Source organism: Alternaria dauci, chromosome 8, assembly GCF_042100115.1.
Source record: "Alternaria dauci strain A2016 chromosome 8, whole genome shotgun sequence".
Lineage (NCBI taxonomy): Eukaryota > Fungi > Ascomycota > Dothideomycetes > Pleosporales > Pleosporaceae > Alternaria > Alternaria dauci.
This window is the reverse complement of record NC_091279.1, coordinates 1,739,973-1,753,204: the sequence shown is the minus strand read 5'-3', so window position 1 is coordinate 1,753,204 and position 13,232 is coordinate 1,739,973. Positions and strand designations below refer to the sequence as shown.

General features: G+C 52.8%; 4 protein-coding genes across 4 annotated transcripts; 2 read left to right on the top strand and 2 right to left on the bottom strand.

The window, feature by feature from the left end:
• Nucleotides 1-6: 6 nt before the first annotated feature.
• Nucleotides 7-1,783, bottom strand: ACET3X_008529 (uncharacterized protein; the record flags this gene model as incomplete). The annotated part of the gene is made up of 2 exons (XM_069454712.1): nucleotides 7-1,359; nucleotides 1,673-1,783. 2 exons carry the CDS (start codon nucleotides 1,781-1,783, stop codon nucleotides 7-9), a joined length of 1,464 nt encoding a protein of 487 aa, XP_069304131.1.
• Nucleotides 1,784-2,137: 354 nt separating this feature from the next.
• On the top strand, nucleotides 2,138-2,874 carry ACET3X_008528 (uncharacterized protein; the record flags this gene model as incomplete). Its single annotated transcript, XM_069454711.1, has 6 exons — nucleotides 2,138-2,188; nucleotides 2,241-2,265; nucleotides 2,392-2,472; nucleotides 2,522-2,564; nucleotides 2,615-2,773; nucleotides 2,823-2,874. 6 exons carry the CDS (start codon nucleotides 2,138-2,140, stop codon nucleotides 2,872-2,874), a joined length of 411 nt encoding a protein of 136 aa, XP_069304130.1.
• Nucleotides 2,875-2,961: 87 nt separating this feature from the next.
• On the bottom strand, nucleotides 2,962-4,395 carry ACET3X_008527 (uncharacterized protein; the record flags this gene model as incomplete). Its single annotated transcript, XM_069454710.1, has 1 exon — nucleotides 2,962-4,395. The coding sequence occupies one exon, from the start codon at nucleotides 4,393-4,395 to the stop codon at nucleotides 2,962-2,964; it is 1,434 nt and encodes a 477-aa protein (XP_069304129.1).
• A 2,441-nt stretch (nucleotides 4,396-6,836) lies between these two features.
• On the top strand, nucleotides 6,837-12,719 carry ACET3X_008526 (uncharacterized protein). Its single transcript, XM_069454709.1, has 3 exons — nucleotides 6,837-7,135; nucleotides 7,257-11,617; nucleotides 11,669-12,719. Exons 1-3 carry the CDS (start codon nucleotides 7,071-7,073, stop codon nucleotides 12,457-12,459), a joined length of 5,217 nt encoding a protein of 1,738 aa, XP_069304128.1. The 5' UTR covers nucleotides 6,837-7,070; the 3' UTR covers nucleotides 12,460-12,719.
• Nucleotides 12,720-13,232: the final 513 nt, after the last annotated feature.

The following is a 13,232-nucleotide window of genomic DNA, read 5'->3' as shown; positions in this document are numbered from 1 at the left end:
CCTCTCTCACAACGCTCCACCCAACACCCTAACAGCCCACATGGCCATCCGAACATTCATCCCAACCTTCCTCTCCGGCTTCTCAAACTCTTGCTCATCGACTTGCTTCGCATGTTCACCCAACCACTTGACTTCCTCGCCCAGCCTCCTCCTCAACCCGGGATCAGACGTCGCAATAACAACATTGGCCTCCAAGTCAAGCTCATAAGAGCGTTTCGTATAGTTACTGCTTCCAATAACCGTCAAACTAGGATCTTCCTTCTCCGCCTCAGAAGAAGACGAGGAAGAAGAAGGGAAAGTGACCCACAACCCCTTGGCGTGATACGTCCACCCGCCTTCCTGCCCCACCATACCTTTCTTCCACTCTTTAAGCACGATACTGTCGGCTAAACCCTCGTGTTTGACTTTTCGAAGGAATGATTTGGCAAGATGTGTGTATGCGTCTGGCAACATGCCGCTTACACCTTTTGAGCCGTAGAAGCCGTTGGCGTGGGGGTGCGCGGTGAGTACGGTGCCAGAGGAGGGACGGGTCGAGAGGAGGAGGCGGCGGAATGAGGGGGTCATGTTGAAGTAGCCGGCTGTAAAGGTCCAGGAGGAGTTTTGGAGGGGAGGGGCAGTGAGGTGCGTTAGGATTTTGGTGAGGGCGGGCAGTTCGGTCGAGGACGGGAGGAGGGGCACAAGGGAGAGGATGGGGTAGATTGCTGTTTTTGAGGGGGATGATGAAGGGAGGGCGGCGGGAGAGTTTGATGGGACGAGCAGGTGGGCAAGGTGTTTCTCTGCGGCGGATTTGAAGTTTGATGGTGAGTCCAGGGGTGAGGGTGCGGCGTTTGTTGTTGGCCACGACATGTTGTAGCCTCCGCTTCCTTCTTGGGTGCTGGGCTGGATGTCGAAACTCAATTTCGCAACACCATCGTGTATCCTTTTGAAGTAGTCTGTGAGATCTTTCGATCGGAATAGGTGATACCGATCCTGTCGATTCGTAAAGTAGTCTTCACTCAGATTGGCTCCAGACATGATGATCTCGTCATCGACACCGTATAACTTCATGTGTTGTAAACCCCAGCCTTCGTTGATGCGTTTAGGGATGTACTTCTTTCGAAGACCGGTTAGGTTGGGCGTATGGTACATGCGGACTTCTACACGGTCTGGCCCAAATTCTGAGATGAGAGGTGTCATGAGAGAGGCGGTTGAAGGGCTTGGTGTCTCTCTGGTTCCACGGAGAGCGTCCGTGAGAAAAGAAACCTTGAGGTCTGGATTGCGTTTGAGAGCATCACGGATTGTGGAGATTAGTTCGTGTTCGGTTTTGCCGATGTAGAGGGTTGATAGATAGATGCGGTGTTGAGCTTTTGAGATTTTGTCCTGGTGTATGTTAGGATAAGATGTGGTCGCTGTGAGTGCGCTTGCCTAAATGGCCTGGAGGATGAGTCGTCCAATGACGATGATGCATCGACTCGCTGTTCCCAAACAAAGTACAGAAGGGCAAAGAGCAGATTCAGATACAAAAGCAGAACACATCACAGGATGGAGTGATGCTACCACAGCGGTGCCTGTGACGAACGGAGATGAAGAGCAACTATGAGCGTCTCTTTCCCCAGAGACGGCATAATAAAAACAGAAAGTGGTTCATCTGTTACGGATACTAGAAAGGGCACAACAATGAAGACCGACCTACCTTTAATGTTTGATAGAACTCAGCGGGCGTCTGGATAATCTCAATCTGATCTGGCTGGATTTCGAATCGCGGCGCTATCTTATCCAGATCTGTTGTTATCGTCGCAAGCATAGACGCTTGACTCTGAGGAATTGGTGACGCCATCTCAGCACTCGAAGTCGAATATCTTCTCGTTGTTCTGAATGTCCGAGTGGGGATGCGGAAAGTTCTCTTCCCCGCGATTTTTGGAGCCTGGGCACGTAATAAGCTCCGTATTATCATATTGGTCCTTTGATTTGATATGACGCCGACTGCTGGTATGTGCTTCGACTCCTGAAGTTTTGATGCACTTTGGGGGTTGGGCGACAAGGATGGCTTTCAAGCTAGCGCGTTTGGGTAAAGCGTGAAAGCGGGGCTTGGCACCGTCAATCGCGAAGCAGCAACATCCGACGAGCACCACGGACGCTGAACAGACCAACCGCCGCCATGTCTACGCTTATGAGAACGTTCCGCAACCTGCGCCGAATCGGCCTCAAGGTACACTTCAGTTGCTGTGTGAATTGGCCTTGCAATGCTAACGCGTCCGCAGGACTTTGCCCACCAAATGGCGGTACGCTCACATCCCCGCGCCCTCACCTTGAATCGCAGATAGGCTGATCGAGTCGCCCGCACGTGTAGAACATCGGTACGCTCGGATACGAATATGCAGGCAGGATACGGGAGAAGTTAATATGGCACAGGTGATACCAAAGCCGGAACCCTAATCGGCCAGGACAAGTACGGCAACAAGTACTTTGAGAACTTGGAGGAGGAACTTCCCCGTAAGAATCAGGAATCTCGGAGATCAAGGCTTGCGTCTGACCGGTACAGTCCGAACCCGCTGGGTCGACTACAAGGACAAGGAATTCGATCCGTACGTTATATTGAGCAACGGGGCGCAGAGCAGAGCTGACGTTGTGGCAGTTCCCAGATCGAGCCCGGATGGCACGCCTGGATGTCATACATGGTCGACAAGTCACCAGCCACAGACAAGCTTCTGCAGCGTGAGGTCCGCGTCTGGGAGCCAAAGGAACACAGGCCAACTCTCACATGGAGCCGTTCAGGATACAAGCCTTACAGCACGTGCGTTGCAGAACTCGATTTGGAGCAATGGTATGCTAATGGCAGACAGCGTCAAGCCCAAGTACTCTCCATGGACACCGGTCGCCAAGCCCCGAAACTAAACGATCCATCTCCTATGTTAAGCATTGTATATACCAAGAGAAGAAATGGATGTTCCACATGCTGTCAATCCTTCCAGATGTCTAAATTCAGAGCCCTTCCATCAGCATTAGCAAAACTATCTCCTTGTTAAACTGCCACAGCGCACTGCTATCGTGCGCCCTAAACGCAGCTCCACTCCAATACGTGCTTTCCAACCCCTGTAGCGCATTCATCTCGTCATAAATCCCAGCCTGTATATCCTCAGATGTAGCCTGGACGTAGAATGGCGCATGTGACGTGTATACGACGAATTCCGGCTCTGTAACATTGAACTTATCCGGGTTTGCAGTCTGCAGTCTCTTGATGCCGGCAACGAGCTCTCCCTTGACAAAATCGTCAGAGAAAGGGTATGTTGCGTTTGACGCGCCAGCGCCGTAGTAGATTGCTTTGACGCCGGGGATGGCGGTTGGTTGCATGAGGTAGATGCCTGGAATTGCGGGTAGATTGTATGGCGTGTCTGGCGCGTAGTTGTATACGAACAAATCTTCCGGCAGGCCCGTGTTCTTGACCAGCGCGGAGTAGTAACCAGCGTTGATCAGTCTCGCAAAGACGTTGCGTTCTTGCTCGCGCAGATCAAAACACGCAAGGAGATCCAACTTGGGCGGGATGGTAATGAGAAGTTTTTTCGCACGAACCAACTTGGTGCCGTCGGGTGTTTCGACGACGAGTTCTACGCCATTCTCATGGCGTTCTGAATGCACCACTTGAGAAGATAACAACAGACTATCGGCGTCAAGGAGCTCAGCCTGTGCTTTGCCATACAGCTCGCTGTTATTGCGTCGAGCTGTGGAGATGAGACTGTTGGCAGCGAGTTGCGCTATCAGACCCAACCCGTTGACACGCGCCTGCTCCAACACTGGCATGCTGAGGATATCCCCAGTACCCTGATTCGTGCTGAACATGGTTTGCACGATAGCTTCGATACCGTATTTGATAGCAAAGTCACCAAATGGCATGGTCAGATCCTCTGGAACAGGGTCCGGCAAGAACAGTCCGTTGTTGAGCTCTGGGTATTGGGCAAGGAAAGCACCGTATTTCTCGAGTCCAGCGCCGAGCTCCTCGGGCGACGGAGCACTGATGTTGACCTCGAGGCCGGTGCTGAGGTCGTAGTTTGCGCAGTTCGTGGCGAATTCTGGGATAGCGAGGGGTATGTCGAAGCGGGCAAAGTAGTCTAGGACGGTGCTCTCGTTGTGGTAGACTAGAACGCCGTAGTCTTGTGCTCGGCCGCTTACAGGATCGGTGTAGGTTTCCGTGTGTCCTCCTAGACGACCCTTGATCTCGATGACTATCAGGCTTTTGCCGGCGTCCTTGAGGCTTATGGCGGCGTGGGTGCCGGAGGAGCCTCCACCGATTATTGCTACATCGCGGGTGATGATGTTACTGGGGTCGAAGGTTGAAGACGAGTATTTGGAGGGGATTGAGAAGGCAGTGGATACAAAGAGGGAGGCTACGAGGGCCGTTGAGGGGAGCGAAGAATGCATTGTCCAGAGTGCAGCAGCTTCTTCCGCGACACTGGAACAACTGGAGGTTCTTCTAGGCTTATATATCGTGCTTTCGACATCGATGACATCCAGATTGACAGATCTGGGTCGCATCGCGAACGTGCGGATGCATGGCTACGCCCCTTAGGGTCCATCCTGCGCCCATGACATTGCATCCAGTGTTCCTTCCTGTGCCAAAGCACACAGTAGCTCTTTTCAACACTTTAGTTTCCAATAGAAGAGCGCGGTTGTAGCGCCCCAAAGCCTCAGGAGCATGCCACCTGAAACCCTTACATAGGGGCGGCAAGTCGAAAGGCGACTCAGCATCGAGAACCCTACGTGTGTTGGCACGACATACCACAACCGTCTTCCAACTCATCTTGCTTACTTTGAAATAGTTGTGTGGAGTCAGACTATTGCTGAGTGGTTGGGAAAGGATTGCGGCGTAGTCTATGGCGTCCACTGACGTTTGCTTGGCAAGGGTGAATTTTGTATAAGACGTACATTTGCCATGTCCGGCGATTCGACATGTGTCTCGGAAACGAAAGACGCTGACCGAAACAATCTGAGCGGTCAATGTGTTGATGTTTGATGGCGCTCGTAGGTAAGTGAAGCGTTCATGTAGCGGTCGTGTTGTTCTCATGGCTACAGGAAGAAGGGTCCTCAGTAGCAACGATAGCATTGTATATGCAGGTCAATGACTATTAAGGAGCGCGACAATAGCTTAGGTGGGCGATGTGAATGTAGGAAAGCGGCGCGTGTGCAGTTAGTGCCTCGTCTGTATGCGGCGAACAGTCTCGACGGGATTCCTGCGGCCCGTCGGCCATAGCCTGTACGGCCCTGGCAGCTTGAAGCTTCCTGTGACAACTCTGGATCTGTGTGGAACGCTAGGAAGACAGATAGGCGCGAACTTTGCCGTGACTGAACCAGTGTAGCTGCTGTTTATCTGAGTTTGTACAGCTCCTCTATCACGTGCGCAGTGGATCTGCACAGGCAGGCTTCCAAGGAGGCCATGTCTGTGGTATGGACTACCCATATTATCGGCAACGCAATCTTTGGATCATGTCGCGTTCGTCGGTGCGTCCTCTCATTTCAATTTTGAGAAGGAGATTTGTCCACGAATGCTTCTCCACGCGTGCGAGCTGGGTGCACCTAGGTACGGTGGAATTGCGAGCAAAGGCTTAGTGGCGGTGCCGAATTTCTTGTGTCGTGGTGCGAACGTTGCAAAGACATGTCTAGTATGACGGCAGCAAGTAGAACGGTATGGAAACATGTTCACATGTCGCGGGACTCGACAGCAGCGCGTCGTTGAACGCTGTGTTCCTTGGCCAAAGCGTTGAGCGCGCTTGGGAGGGAGCCGGCAGTGCTCAGATGGCGCCAGCAGGCATGTCGGGGTGACATGTGTGCGAGGGCTTCACCGACTTGTAGGAAGCGGCTAGCAAAGGGCCTATTGGCAATGTAAGCAGCGTTACAGGTCGCCATGCACGGCAGATGCAGCTTGGTAAGCTGTGGGGGAGCTAAGGCGTGGTCCCACTACCCACCGCCCGCGGAGCTGGTTGCAGGCAGCTTGCAGCCACCTCAGTACCCCGGACTTTCCCAAGTCCGGCCGCCGCGATAGAGCTGTCGTGTTATAGGAAGGTCAAAGGTGACTCTCTGGTGCCAGATACGAGGTACAGATGGAGTTTGTTGATGCTTATCGATCTCTAGCGCCGATATGAGGCTCTTTAGCATGTGGCCTCAACAGCCGGCACGGGTAACCATGGCGTTGTGAAGAGAAGCATCAGGCCAGACGTTGCGCCAACTAGGGCGCCGTTGGCATGTGGGCATTGCCCAGCGTGCACAAGGCCTAGTTGCACAGGCGACATGAACCATGGGCATGCCTCGATATGGGAAGCGGGAGATTTACAGCTCGCTCCAGCCTGCGCCCTTTTGCACTCGCGGGCATCATCGACTCATTCTGATTCAATAACATGTCACTTGGGCTCTCTGACGACGAGGCGGTCAGGACGCTGCTGTGACTGTGTAGTGTGAAGCTGCAGGGCGGCAGAGCGCGAAAAAGGCCTAAGAGTGATGCATTGCTTGCTCCGTGACACATGCGCAGCGGATGCGTGTGCTGCACAACCATGTCGCCTTGAGTCAAGCGGAGAGGAACCCTGTCAGACTATATGTCGTGACGATCTAGCTCTCTGCTCCAGAGTACCTTTGAATCCGCCAAAGCAGCCACAGTAACGTTTTCGATAGGGGAGATTGCGCCTGGTGGAAGTGTGCTTGGTTGCAGCCGTTATCCGATCCCACGGCTATCTAATCAGATCTCACCGGCCTCGGTTGCACATCGGGCCAAATCGCGAATTACATCATCCGTCGATTCGCGCACGCGCGTGCGAACGTCAGTGCGCATCTGGAAAGGCTCTTTGCGGCAGCTAGAAGCGCAAACCGAAGAAGCAGCTTCTGTCCTCGCAAACCACCGTATCCTGGACGCATCTGCCTGGAAGCCCCCGGTCCGCCTTTATTTACTTTGGCGCAATCACGCAGAAGGCGCGAATACACTCCCCGGCCCCTCTTCAAGGTCCCAATGCGCCTCACCACCCATTGTCAATAGCGAGTGCGAGTGCTGGAGGAATTGAACACCACCACACGTCACAACACGTCTCGTACAACTCGCAGCGGCTGACAGCATGTTCGCCCACTGCCGAGGCCCGCTCTGGGGCAGAGACGACTTTTCCACGTGTTTCGAGCGAGAGTAGGTGCTTCTGTTTGGCTTGCGCCATCTATCCCACGCCGCCTGGTCTCAGATGTGCCACTACAGCCATCCGATTAGCGACGCGCCACCACAAACGACCCCGACGGCTAACACGTCACAGCTATCTTCAAACATTGTTCCCTCTCGTCGTATGCGGAGTATCCGTCGCTTACCTGCTGGTCCAACTCTACTTCGCCGCCACCGCGTCCAAATACTACCACGCCTACAGCATCCTCGAAGATCCCGGCAATGTGTGGTCCTACCGAACCCGCCACTACAACGGCGACGACGCCGACAGCGAGGCCGATGACGAGCTGGAGCGGAACGAAGACCTTGCCCTCCATGCGGTCAACACGGTATCCGCCATTGCCGTAGACAAACCCCGCGGAGAACTCACAGTCGTTATACTCGAAGAGCTGGCGGTACTGGCACAGCTTGCGCTTCATATCGCTGTGCTGCTGACCAACGTATGGGGCAAGCACGGCAAACTCGCAGCCGTTGCCAATGTCGCTGTCTGGGCCTACATCGCCACTCTAGCCTCACTGCGCCTGCTCCTCTCTAGCACGAGCAGGTTCTCATTCCCCCATCTCTGGTACCACACTGCCTTCATTTACGGCTTCCAATGGCTCTTCAGCGTCCTCCTGTTTCGATCGGCTATTATCCACCCGCGATCGCCTCTACACCAGAAGCTTATGATTGGCGATTTCGTCCTCGTTTCGCTCTTGTTCCTCATTTCTTTGTGCTCTAGGAAAGGCAACAAGGCAGTAGAATTGGAGTACGAGGGTGACATCGCACCTGCCCGGGAACCTGTCGCCAGTGTTTTCTCACTTGCTACTTTCAGCTGGGTGGACCCAATTGTTTGGACGGGATACAAGAAGACGTACGAGCTTGCTGATGTGTGGAATCTGCCCTCCAAGGACAAGGCCGCAGCGGTCATTGCAAACTACCGCCAGGTCAAGAAAACCTCAGGTTTGGCCTACCATCTTCTAAAACACTTCAAACGAGGTCTACTCATCCAGGCGGGTTGGGCTGCCATTTCCGGTTTCCTGACTTTCGCCCCGACACTGCTTCTAAAGGTCATTTTGGAATACGTTGAGAAGCCCGACTTGACACCCGCCAATGCCGCATGGTTCTATGTCATCTTGCTTTTCGTCTCTGGCAGTCTGTCCGCACTTGCAGATGGTCAAGCGCTCTGGCTCGGTCGAAAGATTTGCATCCGTCTACGCGCCGTCATCATTGGAGAGATTTACGCCAAGGCACTCAAGCGTCGAGCAGCTGCTACTACTGAGAAGGCCTTGGGCGAGGAAAAGAAGAAGCAGGAGCAGGACGAAGAGCCCAAGGGATTGAAGCGCATGTTCACTTTTGGCAAGAACAAGAAGAAGGCGAATGGAGCCGCCAAAGAAGAAGACGCCTCAAAGCCCGTGTCCGACGCTCAGGTCACGACCGGCGCCATCATCAATCTCATGGCTGTCGACGCCTTCAAGGTCAGCGAGATCTGCGCCTATCTCCATTTCCTTTGGGCAAACACTCCGGTGCAAGTCGTCGTGGCTGTCTTCCTACTCTACCGCATCCTGGGCTACAGCTCGATTGCCGGTATTGGCATGATGATTTTCCTGCTTCCCATCAACATGTATGTCGCGCGACAGTTCTCCAAGATTCAGAAGCTCATTCTTGCGGCTACCGACGCTCGTATCCACACCACCAACGAGGTTCTTACCAATATCCGAATCATCAAGTTCTTTGCATGGGAACAGCGTTTCATCGGGCTAGTCAACGAGAAGCGATACACTGAACTCAAGCATCTGCGACGGCGCTACATCCTGTGGGCGGTAGCAGCTACGATATGGTCGGGCTCGCCAGTCCTAATCACATTCCTGTCTTTCTTAGTTTACACGAACGTCGAACATAAAGCGCTCATTCCGTCTGTCGCTTTCACTGCTCTCTCGTTGTTTCAGATTCTCAGGATTCCGCTGGACCAACTCGCAGACATGGTTGCTCATGTTCAAGAGTCCAAGGTCTCAGTCGACCGTATTGAGGAGTATCTTTCCGAGCCTGAGACCGACAAGTACGCGCAGCTTATCACCCAGAAGAAAGACGAAGATGGTCAAGCCATCATTGGATTCGAGAATGGTACATTCAGCTGGGGTGGAACGGACATGGCGGACCAGGCTTCAGCTGATGCCTTCAAGCTTATGGACCTCAATTTGACCTTCCGTGTGGGCAAACTGAACGTTGTAGTTGGACCCACTGGGTCTGGAAAGACCTCCTTGCTGATGGGCTTGCTTGGTGAGATGACGAAGCTCAAGGGTAATGTCTACTTACCAGGCGGACTCAGCCGAGAAGACATGACTCCCGATCCCGATACAGGACTCACGGACAGCATCGCTTACTGCGCTCAGCAAGCTTGGCTTGTAAATGGTACAGTCAAGGACAACATCGTATTCGCTAGCCAGTTCGACCAAAAGCGCTACCAAGATGTCATTGAGGCATGCTCTCTGAAGCGAGATCTCGAGATTCTTGATGGTGGCGACGAGACAATAGTAGGAGAGAAAGGTGTCACGCTATCCGGAGGTCAAAAGCAACGTATCTCACTGGCTCGTGCACTATACAGCAAGGCCCGTCATGTTCTTCTCGATGATGTCTTGAGCGCTGTCGATGCCCATACTGCCAAATGGATCTTCCACTACGCACTTCATGGACCGCTCATGGCCAACCGAACCTGTATCCTGGTCACACACAACGTCAGTCTCTGCCTGCCACATGCAGAATTCGCTGTTGCACTCGAGAATGGCCGAGTGGTTGCACAAGGAACAGCAGACGAAGTCATCAGTTCTGGAAAGCTCACGGAAGATCTCACAAAATCACGGCCCGCTTCACGAGGTGCTTCCAAGCCTCCTTCCCAAGAGCCGTCCTCGGATGCAGGCGAAGAGGCGAATGGTGATGCTAACCACGCCAATGGATCCGCCAATGTCACCTTGAACGGCAAGCCTGACGCCAAGAAGACACCAGCCAGCAACAGCCAGGAGGAGAAGAAGGCCGAGGGTGGTGTCAAGCTCAGCATTATCACGATGTACCTGCGGGCTATGGGTCCATGGTACTATTGGCTTGGTGCTACTATTGCTTTCGTGGCTGCACAAATCTCCTCGGTTTCTACTAATCTCTGGATCCGCACATGGGCAAACGCATATGCAGACAAGGGTTACGCTGTCATGGGTACACATCATCAGACTCCAGTAACACATGCGCCGACTCTGAGCGGTATGGGCACATGCATGAACAGCGGTACCTGCAGCTGGAACATTCCTTTCTTTGCTGCCAAACCGGAGCAGCAGTCGTATGCCTACAACACCATGCAAACCACCTTCAGCGCTCCGAACCCAGACGTCAATTCCGCGTACTTCTTGGGTGTCTATGCCATCCTTGGGCTCATCTTCATGTTTATCACATTCTTGCGAGAAGGCTTCCTGTTCGGTGGTTCTCTCGCCGCATCCAAACGCATCCACGAACGCCTTATTCAAAAAGTTACGCACGCCAAGTTCCGCTTCTTCGATCAGACTCCGCTCGGTCAGCTCATGAACAGATTCTCCAAGGATATTGAATCAGTCGACCAAGAAGTGGCGCCTGTCGCTATTGGCGTTGTCCATTGCTTCGCTTCTATTGTCACTATCGTCATCCTTATCTCGATCATCACACCCGCTTTCCTGATCGCGGCTTTCTTCATTTCAATACTCTACTTCCTCATTGGTCGTTTCTACATCAACTCATCCCGCGACCTGAAACGATTGGAGTCGGTGCATCGGAGCCCGCTGTATCAGCAGTTTGGTGAAACTCTATCTGGCATGACGACCATCAGAGCTTACGGTGATGAGCGCCGCTTCATTCGCGAGAACTTGAACAAGATTAACACTCAACATCGACCTTTCATCTATCTCTGGGCAGCTAACAGATGGCTCGCGTTCCGGGTGGATGTCGTTGGTGCTATGGTAGCCTTTTTCTCCGGAGCCTTTGTCGTGCTCAGCGTTGGGCGCATCGATGCAGGTGCTGCTGGTCTCGCACTCACCTATGCTGTGACCTTCACTGAGAACGTCTTGTGGTTTGTTCGTCTGTATTCCGCCAACGAGCAGAACATGAACTCAGTCGAGCGTGTCAAGGAGTACCTCGATGTCGACCAGGAAGCTCCCTCTGTCATCCCAGAGACACGTCCACCTTCCAACTGGCCAAGCAAGGGATCTGTAGAGTTCATCAACTACAGTACACGATACAGAGCCGACTTCGACCTTGTCCTCAAGGACCTGACCTTCAAGATTCTCCCAGGAGAGAAGGTCGGTGTAGTAGGCAGGACAGGTGCCGGCAAAAGTTCGATGGCTCTGGCCTTGTTTCGAGCCTTGGAGGCCGAGAAGGGCAAGATTCTAATCGATGACATCGATATTGGCTCAATTGGCCTGCATGATCTGCGGGAGAATGTCGTCATGGTACCGCAAGGTAAGTACATCTAGGTTCTATCATGGTTCAGCAAGTAATAACATCCAACAGATCCGACATTATTCACAGGCACAATCCGAAGCAATCTTGACCCCTTCTCGATCTTTACTGATGAGGAGATCTACACTGCACTACGGGAAGTCAACCTTATTTCAACGCTATCACGTCCGGCATCAGGCAATGTGACACCTACCGGTGCCGCTTCCCCACCACGCGCTGTTCAAATCCCTATCCCCACAACGGGCGCGGTGACTGCGGACGTCAATGCCAGCTACTCAGCCGCTACCACCAACCCTGGCTCCATTCTTGCAAATCGCGACTGGGAGCGTGGCGAGACGCAAGAAGACACCGTCTTGGTGATGCCTGACGGGCGCCCTGCGGACCAAGATGAGGTTGCGGCACAAGCTGCGATGGAGACCGAGAACAAGAACCCTTTCAAAAATCTGAACTCGCCGGTATCAGAGTCCGGTTCTAATCTGTCGCAAGGTCAAAGACAACTTCTCTGTCTTGCCCGGGCGCTACTCAAGGCACCAAAGGTGTTGTTGATGGACGAAGCCACAGCTTCCATTGATTACGCCACTGATGCAAAGATTCAAGAGACTATTCGCCAGATCAAGAACACCACAATCACGATTGCTCATCGTCTCCAAACGATCATCGACTACGACAAGGTTCTTGTCTTGGATAAGGGTGAAGTCATTGAATATGGCCACCCATACGATCTTGTTCGGAAAGAGGGTGGTTCTTTCCGGTCCATGTGCGAAACAAGCGGAGAGTTAGAGACCTTGACCAGCACCGCGAAGACGGCGTACGAAGCAAAGCCAAAATCAGCTGCCGAATAGAGATCGCTGCTTCGAACGTATGATCGCGCGCTTATATTCCTTGTACATAAAGCTCAGAGGATGAACAGGATGGGCAAGCGAGAGGTATGAAATTTAGACGGGGGTTGGAAAGAAAAAAGTAAGCGATCAAGATCCGCTTCTCTTAATCGCGCAAGCGTGTTTTCTTTTGGTTTATCGTCCCGGCGTATACCAGGGCTTATGGGTGGTTGCCTGCTCTTAATGTATACATAGTTAAGTCTAATCGACTTTTTTGGTGCTGCATAATCGACACGTTGGCGTGCTTGAGATCTGTGGGTCGTGATTTGCCCAAACATGCGCAGAGGTGACAAGTTCCAGTCAGCAATGTCTGTCAGCAGGTGTATGTCAGCCACAGAAGATGTGGTATCGGATCTTGGCGGATGCTTGAAGCGGACCAGGTGCATAATACATTAGTGGCCACGGATTACAAAACGAAGCCAGAGGCTGCAAAGTCCGGTCTGTCTGGCCAGCCTACCACGATTCAACATCTGGCTTCGATCGGTCAATGAGAGGCGAAGGATACTTTGGTGGTTGCGTGGCTACATCGAATGTACCAATCACGTGGCTGAAAGTAAGCTTCTTTCGAATCTGACATGCCCTTTCCGGTGTCTTCTTACACTTTCCTTATCTGACATCCTTTGAAATCAAGAAACCTGTCCATTGATGGTGGATGGCTTTTGCTGACAACTGAGGGTTGATTTGTCGTTGGAAGGAGGGTTTGGAGGAGTGCTTCATGTGCATTTACTGAGAGCAAG